Source organism: Lichenostomus cassidix, chromosome 3 (genome assembly GCF_008360975.1).
Source record: "Lichenostomus cassidix isolate B80296 chromosome 3, HeHo_3.0, whole genome shotgun sequence".
Lineage (NCBI taxonomy): Eukaryota > Metazoa > Chordata > Aves > Passeriformes > Meliphagidae > Lichenostomus > Lichenostomus cassidix.
The window spans coordinates 26,940,126-26,962,026 of NC_139483.1; the positions used below are offsets into that span (position 1 = coordinate 26,940,126).

The following is a 21,901-nucleotide window of genomic DNA, read 5'->3' on the forward strand; positions in this document are numbered from 1 at the left end:
AACTCAAACACCTCTCTTGGCTTCTGAACTTCACTTCCAAGACTCCTTTGGGAAGCAAGATGAATTTTTCTTTAAACAAACAAATTAAGGTCTGGGTAACAACAATTCACAATGTCAAATCCAGGCATGGTCTGCCAGACTCTGTGCCCAAACTATGACTGAATTCAAGCAGCCATCTGTTTGGTTAATTAAACAGCACTGACTTTCAATAAGTGTCCAGGGATTTCTAGGATAAGCTATATAGCAAAGCTCAACTCATGCAGCCTCCCAGGTGTGACTGAAAGCAAAGAGCCAAATTCAGATGACTGCAAGACATCAAAATCCTTATTATAGTGGCAGAACAGGCTGCAACTGCACCAGGTCTGCAATGCACCAAAATCCATGTATGACCATTAGTAATTCTCTTAAGATTCCAGACTGTTTTTCCCTGCCTGTCTTGTCCACTCCTGCCAGCTTATCCAGAAACCTGAGGCCAGAATTACACAAAATTTCATCTTGTTTTACTCCTGTTTTCTCTTTATCAGTTTGTTACATGTTCAATTTCTAAAAACATTCATGTTCTCAGTGAATTAATGACCGATAAATAGATAAATGAATAGATGTTGAACAGGAAGAGTAGAAACCCCCAGTTTCTGCCAGTTTCTTGTTTATGGATTTCATAACCAGAACTGTTAGTTTCATTTGAAAGTTCAGCTATTAAATAAACCCATACATTTAACATGTTTTGAGCCAATTTTCAACTCTAACTAGACTGGTTTTGCTTGCTCTTCAGAGCAAGTTGTGACAGCACATGAGACAGTTGAAAGGCAATTAGATGAAGCATCCATCACCTACAAATGCAAAACACAAAGCTACATACTCAGCCTGTGCTCCAGGAACTGCCTGGTTAAGGAATGCATTTGAATCATTCTCACTCCCAGTACCAGTCGAGTAGCCCATGATCATCACATTGAACTCTCGAAAGATGTCTGAAAAACAAAGGTGGCAATGAAGGCAAAAAGGCTCCAGCTGCTCCCTGCCTACAGGGACTAGCACACACCAGCACTGCCACAGCTTTGCCCTCTGACAGCACAGCTGCTGCAGCTGCCTCTCAACTAGATGGACTCACCAAGCAGTGGTGAGAGAAATCACCAGCTGGCAGTGACTCAGACACCAGTGTGCTTGCAGTGCCCTGCACTGGCACCAGCAGATAAAATGAGGAGAATTGAGGACCACTGTGTGCAGCTCTCTCTTATGTTGTAGTGGCTAAAGCCTAAAATAAGATTCTCAGTCATACATGGACTTTGTGAAGCAAGCTCAAAGGGTCCTTCAGCCCAGCAGGAGCTCTTTTCCAGCTGAAGGATCTGGGTGTGCTTCACTGCTGTGCAAAACCTCATACTACTGACGAATGTGAGGAACAAAGCATGGTTCTGATGAAGCCCCACCATGTTCTCCGTAACAGTTTCCAAAAGGAAGTTGACAGAGTAATTTACAGCTGAGCATGAACATGGACACATCATAAACTAAAAATTTACTTTAATCTTGAAGACTGAGTTTAACCACATTTTAATGAGGGCTTTATCAAATATAATAGAACCCAGCGAATCAATTAATTGCTTACTCTAATTATATTCCTGTTACATTCTGCTTAAAATAGTGGTCAATACACAAAAGAACAGTTTACTGGCCCTCTTCAAATGGAAGTTTATTATTATAGCTGATCTAAACTGAAACTTAGGTGGCTTTACATTAATAATAAACTGAGCTATGAAAAGTTGCATATTTCAGTGAAGAGAAAGTTAAAATTATTCCCTTCAGGTTACATGTTTGAGTAGGCAGTTTTATTTACCAAAGAGGTCAACTCTATGCAAACATTTATTTTGAAAAAAATTGTGATGGAATATTTATTAAAAGCAAATATTAAGTACATCATGAGTATGGACATAGCAAGGTTATCTAGGAATTCAAGTAATACTCACCAAACAGTTGAAAAGGGAGAGGGAAAAGAAAGTAAGGGAATTTCTATCTGGCTTCACTTCTTTATCTCAGCTTCACTGATAAAGGCAACTTTTTATTTATTAGTCCTAGGATATTGTTTCTTTTAAAGGTCATTCTTGCTAATTACAATAAACCAGCTTTGAGATACTTGAAAGCTCTCTGTAAATCTATCAGAAATCAGTCCATTGCAATTCTTCAATCTTGCCATTTATATCTAGCAAAGCATTTACTTACTAGGTAGAGTTGTCACATTCTCCAACGATTCATCTCCTCCAATACTAAAATGAGAAAAAAAATCCCAGTCACTCATCTCTTATCTGGACGCAGACAATAAGTGAAGTGAAACCCTGCCACACATCATGAGAAAAGCAAAAGGTGATTAATTTGGTAACTACCAATCTATCAGAATCCATGGTGAGGACAGAAGTGGAAGTGCTATTGGGGAGAACAGGTGAGGTTTCAGTGGTGAAGATGCTCGTCAGAAAGACTTAATGCTCTTGCAGATGTACAGGAGTATAGTCAATCATTCATCAAGTGGCAAAAAAAGGCCTGACATAGCTTCATTCTCAAATGATCAAGCCTTAAGTACTGCAGATTAGAAGGTCGACTTTGAGGCCCATTCCAGCCTCGTGAAACCACTCTAAGGCAACACCAAACACAGACAGCCCTTGAGTGACAAGAGAGCTTCAGCAGTAGCTCCTCACTCTCTTCTCCTGCTTTCTGCACAGGGATATATTTCTCCAGCTTTTGTTTTGACAGGACATACTGAGGCCACACTCCAGCTTACAGAGAGGTATTAATACAGTACAGAACTGCTTCAGTCAGTATCAACAGAGCCACATCACAACAGCAAAACAATTTAGTCTTTTATGACTATGTGTAGCTATATGTGGCAAAAGTTCCCTGGCCAAACAAACTCTTTCCCATGACACTACAAAAAGTTCAGAAATAGAAAACTTTGAGAAGAAGTCTCAAAACCAACCAGCTCTGACTTGTTTGTTCCAGTGATTCTTCTCCAGTTTCGTAGATTTCCAATCTGACATCCCAACATAAAAATATAAACTGTTCAGGCAGCCAAGCCAAAAATGAAAGCATGAGAGAGATCAAAAGGCTTGCTTAAAATCCACTGCTAAAAATGTTTTCTGTCAAGCCACCCTTATGACAAATCCTGGATCTTGATACACTTTCCAGAATGCTAGCCTGCAAAGTAACCTTTTTTTTCCAACTGTCTGACAGCTGAAAGACCCAAACCACATCTCTTCATCACCTTGGCTGAACACTTACCTCCAAGACAGTCCCCGGTATTGAGTGATCACATCCTGGAGAGTATCTGAGGCAATTCCTGAACCAGCCTGGACGTTATTTTTCATTAACCAAATGAAATTAAAGCACAATTACTAATGCAATAGTAACTTGTAATACAAATACATAAACAAAAACAATTTAATAATTTAAATAGAATTATATAGCTGTTTTTTAAAATTTTTGAATTGAATGGATGTCTACCAAAGCTTTAAAAGGCATCTGGCTTTTCCTGAACCTTTCTCCTGAAGAACACAACAATACCTTTAAAAACTATTTGTAACATCATATTGTATATATGACACACAAAATGTATAATGGAGCTGTGGAACAAAGATTTTCTTCTTATGGGTCTAGATGAGCTAAATAACCCTTTCATGGTTGCATTACTCAACAGTGATGAAAACAGCTCAATCAAACACATAAAACTTTCTGGCTAATGATATGAAACACTATATGAACCCAGCAGAGAAAACAAACATAATTCAGAAAGAAGCACCATAATATATATACACCAATTTGAAAAGTATTCTGCTAAATGGAAAGACTTAGAGCAAGGAGGAAGCACTCTCTACACTTACCCTGAAGAAAGGGACAAGCTACCAACTACAGCCCTCCTGAAATACCTCCAGAATTCAGGAGCAGAGTTCCTGCCAGCTGTGATTGTATAGTTTCATTCTAAATCTAACTGCAGGTTAGTTCTTCGGTACAGTACAAGACCAGGCAGCCTATTTGCTGCTACCTTAGATTAAACCATAATACTACATTTTCTTCTGTGTATAAATTTTATTGAAACTACAGAAGATTGGTGTTCAGAATAACTTTGCACAGGCCAAGTGCATCTCTGAGACAGCAATACACCACTGCATGTTCTATGAAAGCAGATTTTATTCCCAGTTCCTACAGACTATACTTAGAAGCCGAAACACCTGCAGGGCCCTAGATATTACCATACAGCAACCACAACCATATACAGAATATCTTTCATTTATTAATATTGCAGGTTTACATTCAAATATTTCTATTTATTTCAGTAGCCTCCTGTGTGTAGGAGATGTAGCAACACGTCTCAGAGAATTGTAAAGGGTTCATGGTTTTTACACACAATGTCTGTGCTGTTAAGGCTCAGATTCAGAGAAACCAGTGTTCCAATTATATCTTTTTGTCCAGTGTTTCCTTTGACCTGGCTGTAGAATTTCGATCTTTGACCAATATGAAGACATTAGGCAGAAAGGCATAACTGGAATATAGGATGCCTGGATTTTGGGATATTTTCCTTCTTGGCTACCAAAGAAGTAGCCAAGAAGGCCACTCCAATTCAGCAAACTACTTAGGCACCTCTTTAAAGGATTTGCCTGTGTTTTTGCCTGAGTTCTAAAGCATGTGAATACCTGCAGGGGCAGAGGGGCGGGCGGGGGCGGGACGGAGTGCTGGAGGACTGACATCTTCTTTCTTGATCTAGCTGCTAGATCTGTTATCACCCATGAATGATCAGATCTTTACTTCCTGGTAAAATAGCTATTTCCCCTCCACTGGATCAGGCACATGTTTGAAGCTTTACCAAGAGAACAGTAAAAACACCATCTTCTTACCGTCAAAGAATCCCCAAGGGCTGCTACAATTTTCACATCAGCTGGCTTTAGGGAATGCACTGCAAAGGAAAGAGATGCAGTTGAACCTGGTTAGGAAATAGCTATTTTTTCTTCTCTACTGTGTATGTGAAACATGCCATTGTGCATTGTCATGCTCTGTCAAGTTGTTTTTGTGAGCCCAGGTAATAAATCAGTAATAAATAAGGAATAAATAAATAAATAAATTAAAAATATATAAAATAAATTAATACAAAACCAAGTAATAAATCAGAAGTTTTTCCAGCTCATCTCCTGTGATTGTAGCACCAACATATGCATATTATTCAGTATTTCAACAGTTAATATTGCTACCCAGAAAGACAGAATAGAAAGGAGCAAATAATAAGTGGCAAGCAATATCCATCACCAAAGTGAAGGTAAAGCAATGCAGAATTACACAAAGCAGGAACAGTGCATTGAAGACATGAAAAGACTAAGGAGAAGACAATATTAAGTTATTTGAAAAACCAAATACTGCTATATTCCAGACTAATATGAATGCAGCTGTATTTCCAGTTTCTTTCCATAAGATTTAGGTGGAATAGCTTATAACCTATGACAGCACTCAAACTGGATTTTTTTCACAACTTATTTTGAAGTTCTCCACTGGCAGTGAGTTCAGTGAAGCAACTTAGTCAGAATGCTACCTTGCGTGACAGTGTGGCATTATATCTGTTAAGCATCTGCTGAGAAACGTGACATCCTTTCTGAGCAATGTTTTTCACAGTCCAGCAGTCATTTCAGCAAAAATTAACATTCATCTTGAAGGACAGTTGAAGGTATTTCAACGTTTTAACTTTAAACAGGCAAGACTACCTGAAGTTGCAGGAGGGGAGGATGGAGACCTGTCCTCACACAGCAGCTGGCTTCCGTAATTCTAAAGAGAAGAAGAAAGCTGAATAGCATTTGGCTAGCAAATCCAGTCAGTGGTAACTAGGATCTTCAAAGCAGAGGCCAGGTGGATAAACTGAAGCCTCTTTAGCATGTAATTAACTAGACACGTCTTGGTTGCTCAATTCAATAGCGATATTGCTCAGAACAGCGCAGCATCTTGTACTGCTAACACTGCTGTCTGAGCACATGTTCTTACAGGTGTTTCCAGATGCATTTTTTCTAACTCAGGGAGTACTTCCCTGCTCTGTGCCATGCACTCAGCCTCCCAAGCCCCTTTGGCCCAAGAATGATTTCCCCTTTGCTGCGGAACATAACTCATTTAGTTACCATACAGGAACAGATGCAGAAGAGTAACAGTGGGACGGTGATGTTGACACTTACTGGAGTTTGGGTAGGGTATGTGTAATTACTGTTCTTGTATGTCCTCAGAAATGGCTCAGCCTACAAAACAAAGCAATCTGAATCAATGCAAAGCATCAGAGGACCACATGGAGATTCCTTTCCCCAAACTTGATTTCTCAGATGTCTGTAGATGATTAGCAGCTTGATGCAAATAAAGCCCAGCGATTAAAAAAAAAAAAAAAAAAGTCCTTTTTAAAATCTCTGTAACAACAGTGTAAATCTGGGCTATATTTTTATACAGTCAGAAGTGAAAGAATACCCTCAGGACACTGCTGTGTGTGGCTCACAAGATGCTTATGGTCCCACTGCAAAGTATTCCCACTGACTCCTGCAGAGCTATGCTGACTGAAGCTCTGCCATTCAGTGTGGCTACTTGGTGATCTTGACTAGGTAGGCCAAACACCCTTCCCTTGTGTTTTGGCCAGCGATGATGTGAGGAAGTTTACTCCTGCTTGCCTTTCATCTCCTGGGTGAGTGTTCATACTCCTCTTGGTGGCAGTGGCACAAACTGTGTGGGGAAGCACTGACCACCCACACAGAGACAGAGCTTCAGGGAGTGGGGAGAGGCTCACACAGACTCCCAGCCACCCCCAGCACATCCACGTAAACACAAACACCCTTGTAACTTACCACAGATGGACATTTGAGAACAATCTCATCTTCCATGTGCTGACCGTCTGTTTTCTCTCCTACAGGCTCCAGCTGGGGGAAAAGGGGGATGCACAGAGGAGAAGCAGATGAGTTCCAGAGAGCAATGAGTAATGCTGTGCTGCCAACCACTGGAAACCCCCTCTGCAACACAGCAAGACAACTGCAGGGAACTGCACCAATGCTGGCAGTTGCCTCCATGCACTGTTTCTTTGTGTGCTGAAGAGGCTAATTCCCATACACCTTGAATGTGGCCTGCTGATCAATGTGTCTGGCACGCATGATATTCCTGAAGGAAGTCCCAACACATCAAGCCTTCACATAACTCGAGATTTGCCTGTTTGATATGACTGATTTAACAATTCAGATGACATTTCTTCATATGATCACTCTTTTCCTTTGTAAACACCATTCAGAAGAGATATGGCTAGCTACCTAGTAGCTCCCTGGGGTTTTTTCGCTGCCAAGGGCAGGATGAAGTGAACAAGGAGAGACCAACACAACCTTTAAAAATCTTACCATGTTGTTCCACAAACCACGTGCAGCCTGGGAATGTGCCTTTTGGCTGAAGTGGAAACAATCTGGGGCAAAATATGAATCATCTGGCCAGCCCTCCTAGAGAACAAGATAGGTGCTGTCACAGAGGCAGCAGGAAAGCAACAAGTTCTGTGTTATGTCCTCTCTCTTCCAATGAGATAACCCAGCTGACTTCTAAACAAAGTACCTGCAAAGGCCTCTGAGGCAAACACAACTAAACCAGGCCAGAGAAAGTTAGTAACTCAGAACTAAGAAGCCTTTTAAAACTCTTTAATATAGTATTCCCAAAGTAATAATAAGTACCCACCACTGTGACTCTTAGTACAAAATACCTGGGCACAGATACCGATTGTGTTCCTTATTTCTCTTGAGATCTGCACATTACAGTGCTTTGAAACATGTAGATTTAACACCAAAGGTCATTTACCAAAGTACGGAAAAGGACTTGATGTATAGGGAACAGAGAGCAAGTGCTTCCTGATGAAGACTTTGAACTAAAATATCTACTTCATGGTTGTCCAATTGCAGTGCCCCAAATCAAGGTCTGTACTCCTGTTGCCCATTATCTCCACTATTCCATACACATTTTCTGCAATTTTGGAAGTTAACTGAATATAATAATTACTACATCAGGAAACTGCTAGCTACAAAGACTATTTTGACAAGTCAGTGACCAGGATTTAATTTAGCTGTGGTTTTCTTCTTGGTTTTACCTGTGTTTTTGGCATTTCCATATAAGTTAAAAATGGCTGCATAACCACTGTGAAATCATCCTTTGTGTCATACCTTCCACTGTCCACTAACTGGCGGGTTCTCTCCTAAAGGGTCAAAGAAAAGTTGTCATTGTTCCTTCTTCTGTGCTCAGCTTATCAAGTTGTTCCATCCATTTACACCTCACCCAGGGGTTGCCCCTCCCTTCTGCAGAAGCTGTAAAGATTTTGATCCTATTTTTCTTAATCACAACTAAAAATATATCATTAAAATGAGTGGACACTGCCCCACCACTTTTAAATATTAGCCCATCTGTGGTCCCTTATCAACAGAAGGGTGACATTTTAAACTTCTAAAAAATGCCATGTGCCTTACCTGATACCTTCTGTTAAAGTAGATCAACTGCTTTAACTCATTGGAATTGTCCTTAGGGTTTATGACACAAGGGCATAGGATCCTGTGGGATAAGAGCATGGCACTGAGAAATGCTCTTCTTTTTCCCCCCTGCTCCCCAGCTGACAGGCAGCAGGATTAAAAGCTTTGAGAGGGATTTCTTTGAAAGGCCATTGAATGAGAGCATTATCTCTCACCCCTGAGTTTCTGCATAGCCCCAGTTCTTAACCAGAAACACATTTATTAGAGATAAATTAATGAACAGAAAATGAGGAAAAGGCTCCATGCAAGCAAAAACCATACTGGGTGCCCATGGCAAGGTTTCGGCAGCAGGAGTGATCTTTGTGAGGAGGGGCCAGGGCTGCCTGTTCTGGACACAGCTCCAGCAAACCAACCACAGGGCATGGCTGAGCCTCTCAGGCAAGCTGGTGGTGCCTCTGTGAAAACCTACTTAAGAAAGGGCAGAAAACACCAGAGAGGGCAAGGACAGAACAACAGCAGGAACAAAGAAGAAAGAGGCGCTCCACGGCAGAACAGGCACTCCTGGAAAGGGACCACAACCTGTGGATGCACATGACTGTAGGACTCATGCTGGAGCATAGGACAAGAGTGAGCAGGAAGTAGTGGCAGAGAGATACCAGATCCAGACTCCAAGCCATGCCTCACTGAAGGAACTGAGGTTACCCTGCAGCACTAGCAAGGGTGGAGGGAGAGGTGCTTGGAGCAACATGAGGAGGGAGGACAGGTGCTTTAACTATTCAACCTTTTTGTTTGTTCATTTCCCAATACCTGAATCAGTAATTAAATGTTTATACTCATGGACAATAAATACAATTAAGTTCCCCAAATCAGGTCTGTTTTGCCTGCAATGATACTTGGTAAGTGGTTTCCCTGTCTTTGTTTTGACACATGAGTTTTTTTGCTCACAATCCTTGTTTTCTCCCCATGTTGCTGGGGTGGGGTGAATGAGCAGCTGTGTGCAGTGCTTGGCTGGCACCTGGGGCCAACCCACCACAAAAATGTGTTCGTAAGTACACTTGTGCAACATGATTTGCTTCAGAAGAACTGTGCAATCATCCTTCAAGATGGAGTTCCCACAAATTCATTCTAATCACCTGAGAGAGTCAGAGGTTACAGGGTGTTTCACAGCAAGGCTGCTAGAGCACCAAAACAGTCACCCAGACTGATGCTGAATTCTCTATCCTTAGAAAGCCATTTTAACCTGAGACATTTCAAGATTCTGTGAACTCATGTTGACCACCTTTATCCCTCCCTGAAGTTTTGATCTTTCTGGCACATGGGTATTTTTCTTGGGATGTTCTGTCTTCCTGGGCATGCCTCATTATTACTTGAGAAATCCAAATTAGGAAGGGGACTCCTTTACAAAATCCTGACCATATGACCACAGTAAAGCATCCCAAAGAGGGCTCTTAAAGACATATGTCCTATAGAGATGCTGTTGATACACATAAAGTATACACAGATCCCTACCATGTCCAAACTTAATGGAGAACAATTAACAAAAGATTTTACTTCCACACTACATCTATATGAGAACAATACAAATGTAAATTGTGTTTTCAGAAGTTTCAGAAACATAAGTTAGGCAACATTAGTAGAAACATCTTCTCTTTAGTTGTTTGCTACTCTCAGAAAAAAAGAGACAAGACTTTCAAGATCAAAAGCCTCCTTCAGGTTCTTCTTGCATTCAGTAGAATGGCATTTATTATCTCACACAGGGTCTGCTTATCACCCTGTAAACCTGGCTTGCTGCCAGACAGGCAAATGTTAAATTCAGCACAGCACCTGAAATGATGGGGAAAGGTTACAGATATGATGAGATAATCTAATCTTAAAGGCTTCGCTAACTATCCTTGTCCAATGATTAGGACCTTGAGATATCTGTGTACTCTAAGTCAGTAACCTTTGTTAAAACAAAACAAATAAATAAATAAATAGAAAGAACTACAACTGGCTATTGGGAGCACCAGTACCCTGCGTTTCAAAACCAATTTTCCACTGACAGCCACAAGAAAGCCTTAAATCAGAGCAAGAGGGTTGCATCTCTGTCCCTACTATACAAGTGGCTGCCTATATTCACAGGACAAGGTTATTCTTCCCATCTATCTAGAAAAGCAGGGATTTGCTTTTCTGAAAACAAGTAAGTCCTGCCAGAACCAACTCAGGGCTACAATGCTGGACCTTATCTCAGTTACCAAAAGTCCACCGAGGGTGCAGACCTGCCACCTCAGTAGTGGAATCACTGACCTGCAAGGATTGTTGAGCCATAAAGCAACAGATGGCACAACTAAGCATCCAAAACATCTACTTGAGAGACTAATTAGAGACAAAATTAATAATCAGCAATGAGATTACAGAGACTGGAAATTGCAGAAGCAAGAGGGAGAGTTTTAAGTACAGAAAAGTAATCCTGTAAATAAAATCAGAAAACCTCATGTCTTAGTATCTTCTCTATCTTCACCAAAGAATGCTCAGCTGAGCTCTTTCTGCTCTGGCTTAAACTCACTTGCAGGGTAAGTGAGGAGTCAAAAATGGCACCTTCATTAGAAGTGGTAACAGCAAGGCTCAGATACAGAGACAGCAACAGGTTATTCTAACTTCTGTGTTGAAATCAAATGTAGGTACATGCACATGCACAGAGAGAGGTGTTTGGTGGTCAGAAATACTAGAACCTTTTCCCTTTAAGAAAAAGCTTCGCAAGAAGACTTTGCAGACTTCTGTGAACAACAGTGAGAGCTGTAACATCAATCATCTGCAAACCTCATAAGCAGTTTTGGGCAGCTATTGTTTTTGAACGCATGCAGCTCCCGGAGGCTTGCTACGGAAAGCATCGTCACCAGGTTCACATATGCCCGCGGAACCTGCCAAGAGAGCAAACAAATCCATAGCAAACTCTTGGAGCACAGAGTGCTGTCTTTGTCCCTGCACAGCCACAGCAGACCTTGGTAGCAGCCTGCTGATTCAAGCATTGTGCATTATTTATAGCTGAGGTGTTCAAAGTACTTTCTCAATAATTAATCCCCCACACATGCAATACTGAATTACAGCCCCTGCCTGCACTGCCATGATCTGTTTTAAAAGTTAATGGCTGGCCACTTGAAAATGATGGCTTCAAAAGGTCCAAACAAGTTGTTATAGCTATCAGCAAGACTCAGACACCTAACTCTTCAGGCACCTCATCATTCTTACCCTTATGTGGAATATCAGAATCTCCCCCTTAATGACCACAAAAATATACTTATTTGCAGTTTAAAGAATGAGAAAAGCATTTTCTATTCAATGAATAATATGCTTGCTCAACTTTGTCATAACATTTTTTTATATTATTTGTCCACAGCACATCAGCTAGAACTAAACATCCTTATTCCTCCAGTAAAAAACTTTTCCAGCCCTTTTTGCCTTTCACAAAGATTTTCCTGCAAGCAAACACCTCTGCATACAGTAGTGCTCTGCAGACGAAAGCAAGGAAATAATTTCTAATCAATAATCAGTGACTGCTTTGCAAACAGAACAATATACTGCTCCCATATACTACAAAAGTTTGATTTACCTCTTTGTGAAGTAAGTCCAAAGCTATTTGTATATTGTAGGTGTAGTTTTCAGGAGAATGGTGTACCTGTTAAAGCAAGAGGGTTGAACTTAATTATTAGTTTACTCAGGCAGGCACAAGAGTGACTAGCTAGAGTCTCTCACAGTAGCACCTATGTTTCTAACTCTTGGGTCAAAAGTAACAGAGTAATAGGCAAAACTTTCCTATCTCTGCTTTTCTGCCTTCCCATCACAGCTATCTCACTTGCAAGAAAAGATCCAGCAGCCACTGGATACCAGTGAGTGTGAAAATTCACAGGGTGTTATCAGACATCACAACATCCTCAATCCCCAGGCTTGCTTGGGCTGGTCTTAAAAGCACACCTAATAACTCAGTTACAGTAACCATTTATGGGAGAGAACAGTTTGTGTAAAAGTAAGTTTATTTCTGCTGTATGGAATATTAGGACATATCTCCCATATGCTGCTTGTGTGCCACAAACAAAAACTGGCAAAACTTAGGTGTTTATCTGGGAATGAAATCACTTCATATACTTGTCTTTCAGTGCCAAAATTCCCTTGTTCCATTTTAGTGGTTCAAATACTCTAATTTTATTGTCTCAAGTAATCCAATATTTATTTTTCCACTCGTGGAACTGTAACAGTCAAGTAAACTTTCTTATGAGAAACACCTGTCTTATTTTCAGCCTTTTTCCTCTCTCATTTAATTTCAAGCAAAAGTTCATTGAGAGCCCAACTTGCCTACTCTCTAGAAGTAGACAGCTCAGATCCCTTATTCATTTCCTAAGTAACAGCTCACCAAGAGCATTGTGGTTGGCACTGTTTGTACTTGTGCCACACGAAGATCACTGTGATACTTGGATGCAGGCACAGTCTCTCCCTGCCACCCACCCCAGTCAGGTGAACAGGCACTTTGTGTTTGGGTCAGGAGCAGAAGGTAGGAATGGGTGATTTGCTCCTTCCTTGTTTCATAACCATCTTTCTGTGTTGCTTTGCTGTTCTTCCTGATCTGAAGCTAATCATGGAGAATGAGAAATATGTGCACAACTGCTTATAAGTGGGTAACCCTCACCACCAAGTGAGGAGTCTGACACAGCCTTTCACCTCCTCTACAATCACACATACCAAAGGCTAGATACCCTATGAATGTTTTATATATACAACATATACTACACTATACACAATTGAATTGCCATGAGCTGTGCTTAGAACTTTTCCTGCAGCACTGAAAATATTAAGGAAGCACTGAGTTAGGAATGTAACTGTGTAAAAGGCAAAGAGGAGTAAAAACCCTTGACCTTTTACCTACAGGAGGTAAAGTGACTAGGCAACAAAAAGTTGTCCTAGTTAACAGCAAAACAAAGTTGCAACAATCATGTGATTTACAGGTGTTGTAAAGGTATCTCTAAAATTATCAAAACATTATGCTGAGCAACCTGAAGGTCTCAGTACAGTTACATTTCAGAGCTGCACAATTAAGATCTACATTATTTTGGTCTCACCCATGGAGTTCCTCCCTCTCACCCCCTGCAATGCATAAAGACCCTGTGGCTTGCTGGCCCAGTTCATGCTGCAGGCAGCAGGGAACTTACTGGATCCTCGCAGTGATGGCAGAGGTCATTTCCTCCTATGAAAAGTGTTATGAGCTTCCAGTCTTTCTGAAAATCTATTCTCTACACAGAGAAGGAGATGGAACAGAAGTTATTAATTAAAAAAAAGAAAAGGAGGAAGAGGAAGGCAACATACTAAACACAAATTTCCCATTCCTCAGAGTACATGGCTATCATTCCCTAAACATCCACAACAAAAACAAATTTGTAGTCATGACTGAAGATTAGAAACTGCTATGATTTAAATCAGATTTATAATAACAGTGGCATCATGGAAAACTATTTGCTTCAGAAAACTATTGCTCAAAATCTATCTGTATGCTTTTCTTAGTAAAAAGAAAATATATATCTTGTGTATACATATAGACAGACAAATATATATATTTATTTATTTTTATATATAAAATATATGTATCTTGTGTATACAGGGTGACTCCTCCTGCAGTCCTAGAAATATATCTTCATGGCAAAAATTATGGTATGGGTTTTAGTGTATCATAAATAATGCAGCTATCCTGCTGGAAAACCCTGGGGGACAATATATTTCAGTCTTGCTGTGAGACAAACTGCAAAGAACAGTGGGACAGTATAAACTCTATCTAACAATGATGGTAAAATATCACAGCACTTTTTGTTTCTGCGAGAATTTTACGAAGGGATAGCTAGCTAAATCAAGGTAATTATGCTACAGTAAATAAGCACCTTCTTAGCTTTGAGGAAAGGTTCAGATATGCTTAGTACCACATTGTGGATGTTGTGCTCAATATCCTAGTGCTTTAATTTCAGTGCAAAACATCAGTAAGAAAAGCACCGATAGTGCATCAGCCTCAAGTGGTTTAAAAATATCTTCAAAGGCAGGAGGCAACACATCCCAGATAGTAAACACACTGTTCAGTAGCTTGGTCTCAAAATGTGCAAAATCAAATTATAAGAGGGGAAAATTCCCTCCTGCACTCAACAAGTGTTTTAAAAAGAGGAGGAAAAAAAGGATCTCTTAAGTGGAAGATATATGACCTCTACTATGAGCATGCTTTCAAGTCAAAAAGAACTTTACTAGTTAGGTAAAAATATTTGTTAGTTAACTAAAAAGATTCCATTAATTTCTGTTAACATTCTCAGGCCAATACATTGGATAGAGTAGTGCTTAGAAGCCTTGATTGGTTTGAATGAAAACCATCCAACCCCTCCCTGTTAGTTGCTGTTCCTTTTAATCTCATTTCAGATGCATCCATCAGATTGAAATCTTGTTTACAAGAAAGTGAACCAAAAAGGAAGGTACTGCAAATATTTTTTGCCAATGTGTATGCACCAGAGTATTTACACTAAACACACACACAGATATCCTAAAGGCTTTTTGGCTGCTTTCCAGATGCACAATTGGAAAGCCAAACTATTGTAATGTAAGTTAGGTCTCTGATTGCATAGCACATTTGTCAAATTACGAATAGCAAACATCCAAAGCACAAGCTGAGGTGAGAAATATGCAAACAATCTTCAACCTAATTTGTGTTTTACAGACCATTAATCAAATAATTCCTAACAATAAATGTGAAGGTCAAAAATCAGCTGATGACTAGATGACAGAAGGGACTAATTTTTTTTTTATAGAAAACAAGTCCCTTCCTCAGTTCACATGTTCACTCCACATGATTTGCTACTAGAAAAGCTTACCCGCAACATCCTAGCATGTATCACTTTTGCTGGAAAAACCACCTGCTTACAAGATAATTAATAGCACCACAGCAAAATCCCCACAGAGAAAAGGTTCTGTTATTTAACAAGGTGACACAGGCTGGAAGGGGAAGCAACAGCACTGCATTTACAGCCACTTGCAGTAAAAATGATGAGAAGGTTACAATTATCTGTGTTTGATAGTAACTATCATATGCTGGTACAAATTCATGTAAGATTAAGCTACAGATTATTTTGTGCTGACTCACACTCTGCACTGGGAAGTAGCACACTGTACCCTGCTGTACCTACAGCTTTAAAGTTTGACATTCACTGCTGAGATCTGCTCTTGGGCTGTTAGTAACTAATGATGCCATGTCATGTCATTCCAAAGATATTTATGACTTGTTAAACTCACTGTATCATTCTTCATGCGGGCCACCAGTTTTCTAACCTGTCCAGGAACATCCCTAAAAATAAAGAAAAAATAAAATAATAAAAATTAATTAATAAAAATTTAAAGAAAGAATCCTGCAGAGATAGCAAGACAAAGAGGGAAGCTGACGACTGGACATCAAAAACCCAAAAACCCCAGAGAAAGTCCAATTTTTATTGACTGGAATATATGATATACAACAAAGGCTATATTTTGAGACAGTGATGGAAAAAAGAAAATACTTAGCATCCAACAGGCACTGGACTACTTTGCAAATGCTGCATAGTTACAGTTTTACAGGCTATACAGAAAATGCACTTTTCCCACCATCAGACAAATGCTATCAATAGACACAGCTCTGAAGTGTCTGTGCTCGCACCAATGTTATTATATGGCCTCAAGCCACTGAAGTAGGTCTCATAAGAACTGTTCCCAATGGAAAAAAACCCAGAATATGAATTGTTCTGAAGACTGTGCACAGTGATCTCTAGCTAATTCCCAGGTCTGGCAGACCAGGAATCAAACAAGCCACAATTTTCTCTTAGTCTCTCTACATGAATGCTTGGTCCTGATGACAAGAGGGTTTGACTACACCTCCTATGAAGTGGAGAGATCTTTTGTCTGACTCACAATAAAACAGCTTTCTGAGTAGTGCTTGTAAAATGCTTTGGCATTCTTGGTTGAAAATGCTAGAGAAAGTATTGCTTTTGTTGCTAATTTATTTGAGACAGACTAGAAACACTGCAAAGTCCTCATCACATTTTTTGGCCTTCATGCTACAGTTAGGATAAAAAAATATCTCTGGGTTTGCCTGTTAGACTTATTGCACTCCTGCCATAGTCCAGAGGTTGGGCCTTTTTAGTCACAAGTAGTTTTATAGAAAAAAATCAAATTTCTATTAAAATTAAAAGTTTTCCTCTTACTCTGCACGGGCCCCTGTCACGGCTTGGTTGAGTGCAGCATTCTTTGAATTCTGTGTTCCAGTGCGAATGGAATACCCTACCAAGGATGGATTGAACTCACGAAGAATATCTGCAGAAAAAGACAGCACCCTAAAATATTGCCTCCTGCAGCAGATAACAAATGAGGCAATAAAGATTAGACCTTAATAAAAGACCACTAAAATGCTTTAAGAGACAGCAATCAAAAAAAAAAAACCTTTAAGTATAATAAACATGGAGATTCATCACCACCCAACAATTTCCCTGCATTCCAGATTTCTGAATTTCATTAATTCAGATATCTCATGACCTAACATGATCATCTTGGCTAGCAATACCATTTTGCCTGGTAAGCAAGGCTGAAATAAACCAACCAGGTGAACTCAGGCAGGAGAGCCTCATGCCATCATGCTCTAACTGCAGACAGGTTGGAATAAAATCCTTTAGCCTGATGTCCCCAGATGTATTAACCCCAAAGACCCCAGATTCCCTTCTAGATCTTAGATTACAAACCAAGCTTACAAACACCTCAGATCTAAAATGTCCTGACCTTTAAAAAGCATGTAAAACCTGATCTTGTAATGTGATTCTGCTCCTGCCTAAAACAACTTTCCCATACAGTCAAAATAGTTTCTTTAGGCTATGAGCTAAGATTGATTCATCTGTCCCAAATACCTTTTACACAGAACTATAACCAACAGAAGAGTATTGAAACGACCAAAACGTAGGAATTACAAAATACATAATTAAGTCATGCACAGCATATTATAGCCTGGTTGTTATGCAACTTTTACTCAGCACTGGACATTAAACACTCTGGGATTGCTTGTGTCATGCTACAAACTGTAACCCTTTCCTCCCGTCTCCTTTTATAATAGCCGGTATTCTCATAATAAACAGCCCCACATATTTATCAAATTTACAGAAAAAGTCACTTACTTGGTAGTGTCGTGACTGTGGTTATATTTTCATTTCCTCCAGCACTGTTAAAAAGAAAGAACAGGAAAAAAGTGTTCCAAGGTCCGATGGACTCGGTAAGGCAGTGGACTCGGTAGGAGAGTGCCCCCTTTTGGGGTTACCGCGCATGTAGACAGGACACTGGTGGCTGTGCTGAGCCCACCCAAGCTCTGGGTGCGTGTCCCCAGGGGGTCACGACATCAGAGACACTACCAGCGCCCACAGAACAATCATATTAGAAACCCTGTGCAGTAGTTGTCCTTTCAGCTCTTTCACAGGTTTCGGCATACGTTCAAATTTAGCCAAAAGAAATGAGATTTTTTCAAGGCTGCTACCTTTGCTATTGTTGTACCTATTAAAATATTTATAGCTTCCATTTTTAGTTAACAAATCTAACCTCAACAAAAAGTCCTAAAAGCATATATTTCAGAGTGATAAGTAAAATCAATACCTTTGCTTTCCTCCACCACCTTCCCCCCCATTCCCATATCACTCAGCTGGAAGAACACTACTAAACTGGTGAAATTCACCATTATGTCTGTGTGCTCTTTATTCTCCTTCAGGCTGTAGAAAATACTAGTACACTTGTTTCCCGAAAAAATGTCAATAGACTACTATTAAAGATCAAAATATGAGATGTTTGACTTGGAACACCTCTATAGTATCCCTTCAATCTGGAATAGAATATATTGAAGTGCGCTAGAACCATCCCTGGAAGTGCTTGAGGCCAAGCTGGATGTGGCTCTGAACAACCTGGTCTAGTGAAAAGCATTCCTGCCCATGGCATGGGGGTTGGAACCAGATAGTCTTTTAGGTCACTTCCAACTCAGGCCATTCTGTGATTCTGTGAACCTATTTAAACTTCTTCTATAGTCGCAGTGGCTTAGATTGGTAAGAAATGATGAATGGAAGATCAGCCTGATAAGCTTGGTGTTAAATCATACAGTTGCAGATTAACAAGTGAACATGGCTGCCTTTCTCCAGAGTGTCTTTTTGATGTGTCTAACAGCATGCTGCATATGTAAAAGTCTGTATTGACTCACAATTGATGAACTGTTCTCCATGACGTAAGCAATACTGGGAAAGGATCAAGGAAATAAATACTGCCTATAAAACAACAGCAGAGAACATTTTTGGTAGACCACCAGTTTCAAATGAGACAAAAGGGTGACGTGGGCCACACTGGGCAAGAGCAGACAGGATATAGAAAGAGCAAGGACAGAAATGCAAAATGAACAAATGATGCAATGGCAATAGGGTCTAGAAGACCCTTCCAGTAGTTCCAACCATGAGGTTGGAAAAGAACTTCTTAACAAGGACCCCATTTTTCCACGTATCCAGGCCTATTCCAGCCATGCTACCTTGTACTTTAGATTGCCACTAGTATGAGCATTTTCTTTAACATGAGTAAAAGTACAGCCATGTGCAAACTGTGACATCAAATCCACTTTCCACCAGCCTCTATTTGCTACAAAAATAACTAGGTTACTTAAGACTGAAGAAAATGGATTCTCTCCCACTGGGGGGAAATTCCTGGGACTCACCTCCAAGAAAGACCTCGATACTGAGTCAGGACATCCAGAACATCATGGGGTTTTGACCCTGCCCCATTAGCTGCCTGGAAGACGAAGAAGAGTACACCTTCAGCAAATAAGCATTGCTACAGTAACTAGTTCTCTGACTGATCCTAGTGAGAATAATTAAAAACCATATTAACAAAGTAGCTATGTCATTTTCCCAAAATAGAACAGATCCTTGTTCTCAAGAGGATCAAAGACTGGAGGTATTTTAACTCTGTCCCCGTGAATTACCCTCTTCTATCAACTTTGTGATTAGATCAAGTGGGGAAAATTACTTGAGAATGTTCAAAATACTCATAAAATTCTAAATTTACATAAGGAATAAATAAGATAGCAGTGGTCCTGAATTAATAATTTATTATAATGTTCCTCACATTAAAAACTTGTACAGTGATTTTACATCTTTGCCAGATTCTCCAAGGAAAAAGACTACAAGGATTTAATGTGATAATTAGCACAGAACACGTAGGAAACATGAATTATTATAAGAGCAGTGAAGCAGTCACATCTGATTGGAGAATCACAACCAGTCTAGGGGTAATGAGCTTACATAGTGCCAGGAATAATGTTAAAATAAAAAAATTCCCAAGGTAAGTTACACTTGACACACCTGATGTTCTATTGCACTTTTAATCATATATTTAGTTAGTATAAATTACTATGTCTTTATAGACTTTGGTACTATCATATATATATTTATCATATTATATAGATACACAGATACACACAATTAGCTGCAGAACCTTTTCTTTCTCTTCACGCTGCTTACTAATAGCTTTCAGGGCAAATACCTTGGGAGCTGCCAAAAATCAATAAAAAAAAGCAATTGTTGCAAGTCCACCCTAGCAGGCTAGTTTTGCTGCTGCACAATCTAATCTATCATCTCTTCCTTGTGTGGCACTCTTTTGGACTTTAAATGGGAACTGTGCACTCAGATTACACCCATGATCTGATTACCAATCAGCCAGCCAAGGTGGAGTATGGAAAAAAAATGGGAAAAAAATGTTTGGCTCAATAGGGCATAATTGTATGTATTCAGTTTCCCAGGTTAAAAAATAAGACATTTCATTGCAAGTTTTTTCATTTCTGGCTTTATCAATGGCTCTCCAGCTATCTTTACTTACTGTGAGTGAATCTCCCAGGGCAGCAATCACTCGAATATCTCCTGGTTTTAAATTATGAACTGATTTAAAAAAAAAGAAAAAAAAATAGCATAAGAGAAGGAAAGAAAACTACAAATTGTGATGCTTGTTAGAAGTTTTCCTCAGAATAAGCACAATAAAACATTGCAAAGACATTATTTTTAATATTCATGACATCATCAGCTCAGAATGACAGAGACTGGTAAGTATCAAATCAGAAATGATTCATAGTACCATGGCTGGGCAGTAGCTACAGGGACAAAGGAGGCAGCAAAACTTCAGTCTTGCATTAGCTCTTACTCAAATTCATTTTAACTTGTGAAAATGACTGAAAAGTAAATACAGCTCTAGTTCCAGCATAGGTTGGATATTTGAGACCATCACAACTTCTGAGAAAATACAAAACCTACCCAAGGACAGAACTCCACATGAGTTTTCACACCTCAGACTTCATTAACAAGAGCCTCTTACACTTTTTCTACCCTGGAAGTGGAAGACCTGACTGCCTCCTGTCTTTTCCAATGTCACTTATTTGTTTATGCAATTGCATCTTCCTCGTACAAACTCTCACCACCCTTGAGGCAGCAAACTCGCATCTTGCTATGAAACTACTCACATTGTTCCAAAAAGAATCTTAAAAGCCCCAGTCAATAGAATGCACTGCTCCAAAGAAAAGAGTACCTCTCTTGAGTAAACCCAGTTCTGTTCTCCTTCTATTATCAAATGAAACAGCTCTGTGATAAAAAGGCACTGTACTGTACCTGAAACTGGAATTATATCAGAGGGAACCCGGTCAGGACATGGAACATTTGTTCCGTAGCTCCGCTCCTGCAAAGACAGGTCAAGAATTCACATCAGTCTCACTGTACTCTGGTCACAATAAACCATTTATATCTCAGAGCATTAGATTAACGAAATCCCCACATACTTTGTACACATCTACCCAGCTCAGCCTGCCCTCAGTCCATAACTCTTGAGGCAGACCCAGGCTGAGCCCACTCTGAAGTTTTGTGGCCTTAAGAGTGCAGCACAACTATTGCCTATCAGTGGGGCTAGTTATTTCAGATTCTGTGCCATGCTGTGCTCAGCTTTGCAACATTTGGTGTGCTCATATTCTGAACATCTTTTGCAAGAAACTGTTCAAACATCCCTGGAATATTCCAGCACAAACCCATTCTTCTGTCAGCAGACCATGAGCCTGCCTTCTCCGTGTGCAGCCCTGGATGTGCAGCCAGGGATTTGCCCTCCTGTCTCTTTTGGGTTGCAGCCTACTGACAGAAATATCCCCAAAATCTACTGTTAATAAAGGGCTGACCATCAGTATACTAGAGCAAACCATCACACAAGACTCGAAGATGTGCTTTTGCTCCAACTCTCTCTGCAGAATTCCTTAAGTAGCCTAACTTGCCTAAGGAAAAGATACTTGTATGTCTTGTTCCATTGTTCTGGATTGGGTTTTTAATTTTTAATTTAAAAACCCAACAAAACAACTGCAACTA

At 39.9% G+C, this 21,901-nt stretch overlaps 1 protein-coding gene across 2 annotated transcripts in view; it reads right to left on the minus strand.

Moving 5' to 3' along the window:
• Window positions 1-21,901, minus strand: part of PLB1 (phospholipase B1) — a 78,426-nt gene that overhangs the window by 32,892 nt on the left and 23,633 nt on the right. For both annotated transcript variants that reach the window (XM_085055034.1, XM_085055033.1), the window contains 19 exons: window positions 21,164-21,230; window positions 20,385-20,443; window positions 19,225-19,298; window positions 17,663-17,706; window positions 16,706-16,814; window positions 15,765-15,816; window positions 13,658-13,738; window positions 12,067-12,132; window positions 11,277-11,377; window positions 8,478-8,559; window positions 8,105-8,209; window positions 7,374-7,469; window positions 6,837-6,908; window positions 6,186-6,245; window positions 5,727-5,787; window positions 4,872-4,930; window positions 3,262-3,329; window positions 2,212-2,255; window positions 860-968 (listed from right to left, as the gene is read on the minus strand). In XM_085055034.1, the coding sequence (XP_084911160.1) occupies window positions 860-968; window positions 2,212-2,255; window positions 3,262-3,329; window positions 4,872-4,930; window positions 5,727-5,787; window positions 6,186-6,245; window positions 6,837-6,908; window positions 7,374-7,469; window positions 8,105-8,209; window positions 8,478-8,559; window positions 11,277-11,377; window positions 12,067-12,132; window positions 13,658-13,738; window positions 15,765-15,816; window positions 16,706-16,814; window positions 17,663-17,706; window positions 19,225-19,298; window positions 20,385-20,443; window positions 21,164-21,230 (1,409 nt within the window). The remainder of the gene's footprint in view (window positions 1-859; window positions 969-2,211; window positions 2,256-3,261; window positions 3,330-4,871; window positions 4,931-5,726; window positions 5,788-6,185; window positions 6,246-6,836; window positions 6,909-7,373; window positions 7,470-8,104; window positions 8,210-8,477; window positions 8,560-11,276; window positions 11,378-12,066; window positions 12,133-13,657; window positions 13,739-15,764; window positions 15,817-16,705; window positions 16,815-17,662; window positions 17,707-19,224; window positions 19,299-20,384; window positions 20,444-21,163; window positions 21,231-21,901) is intronic.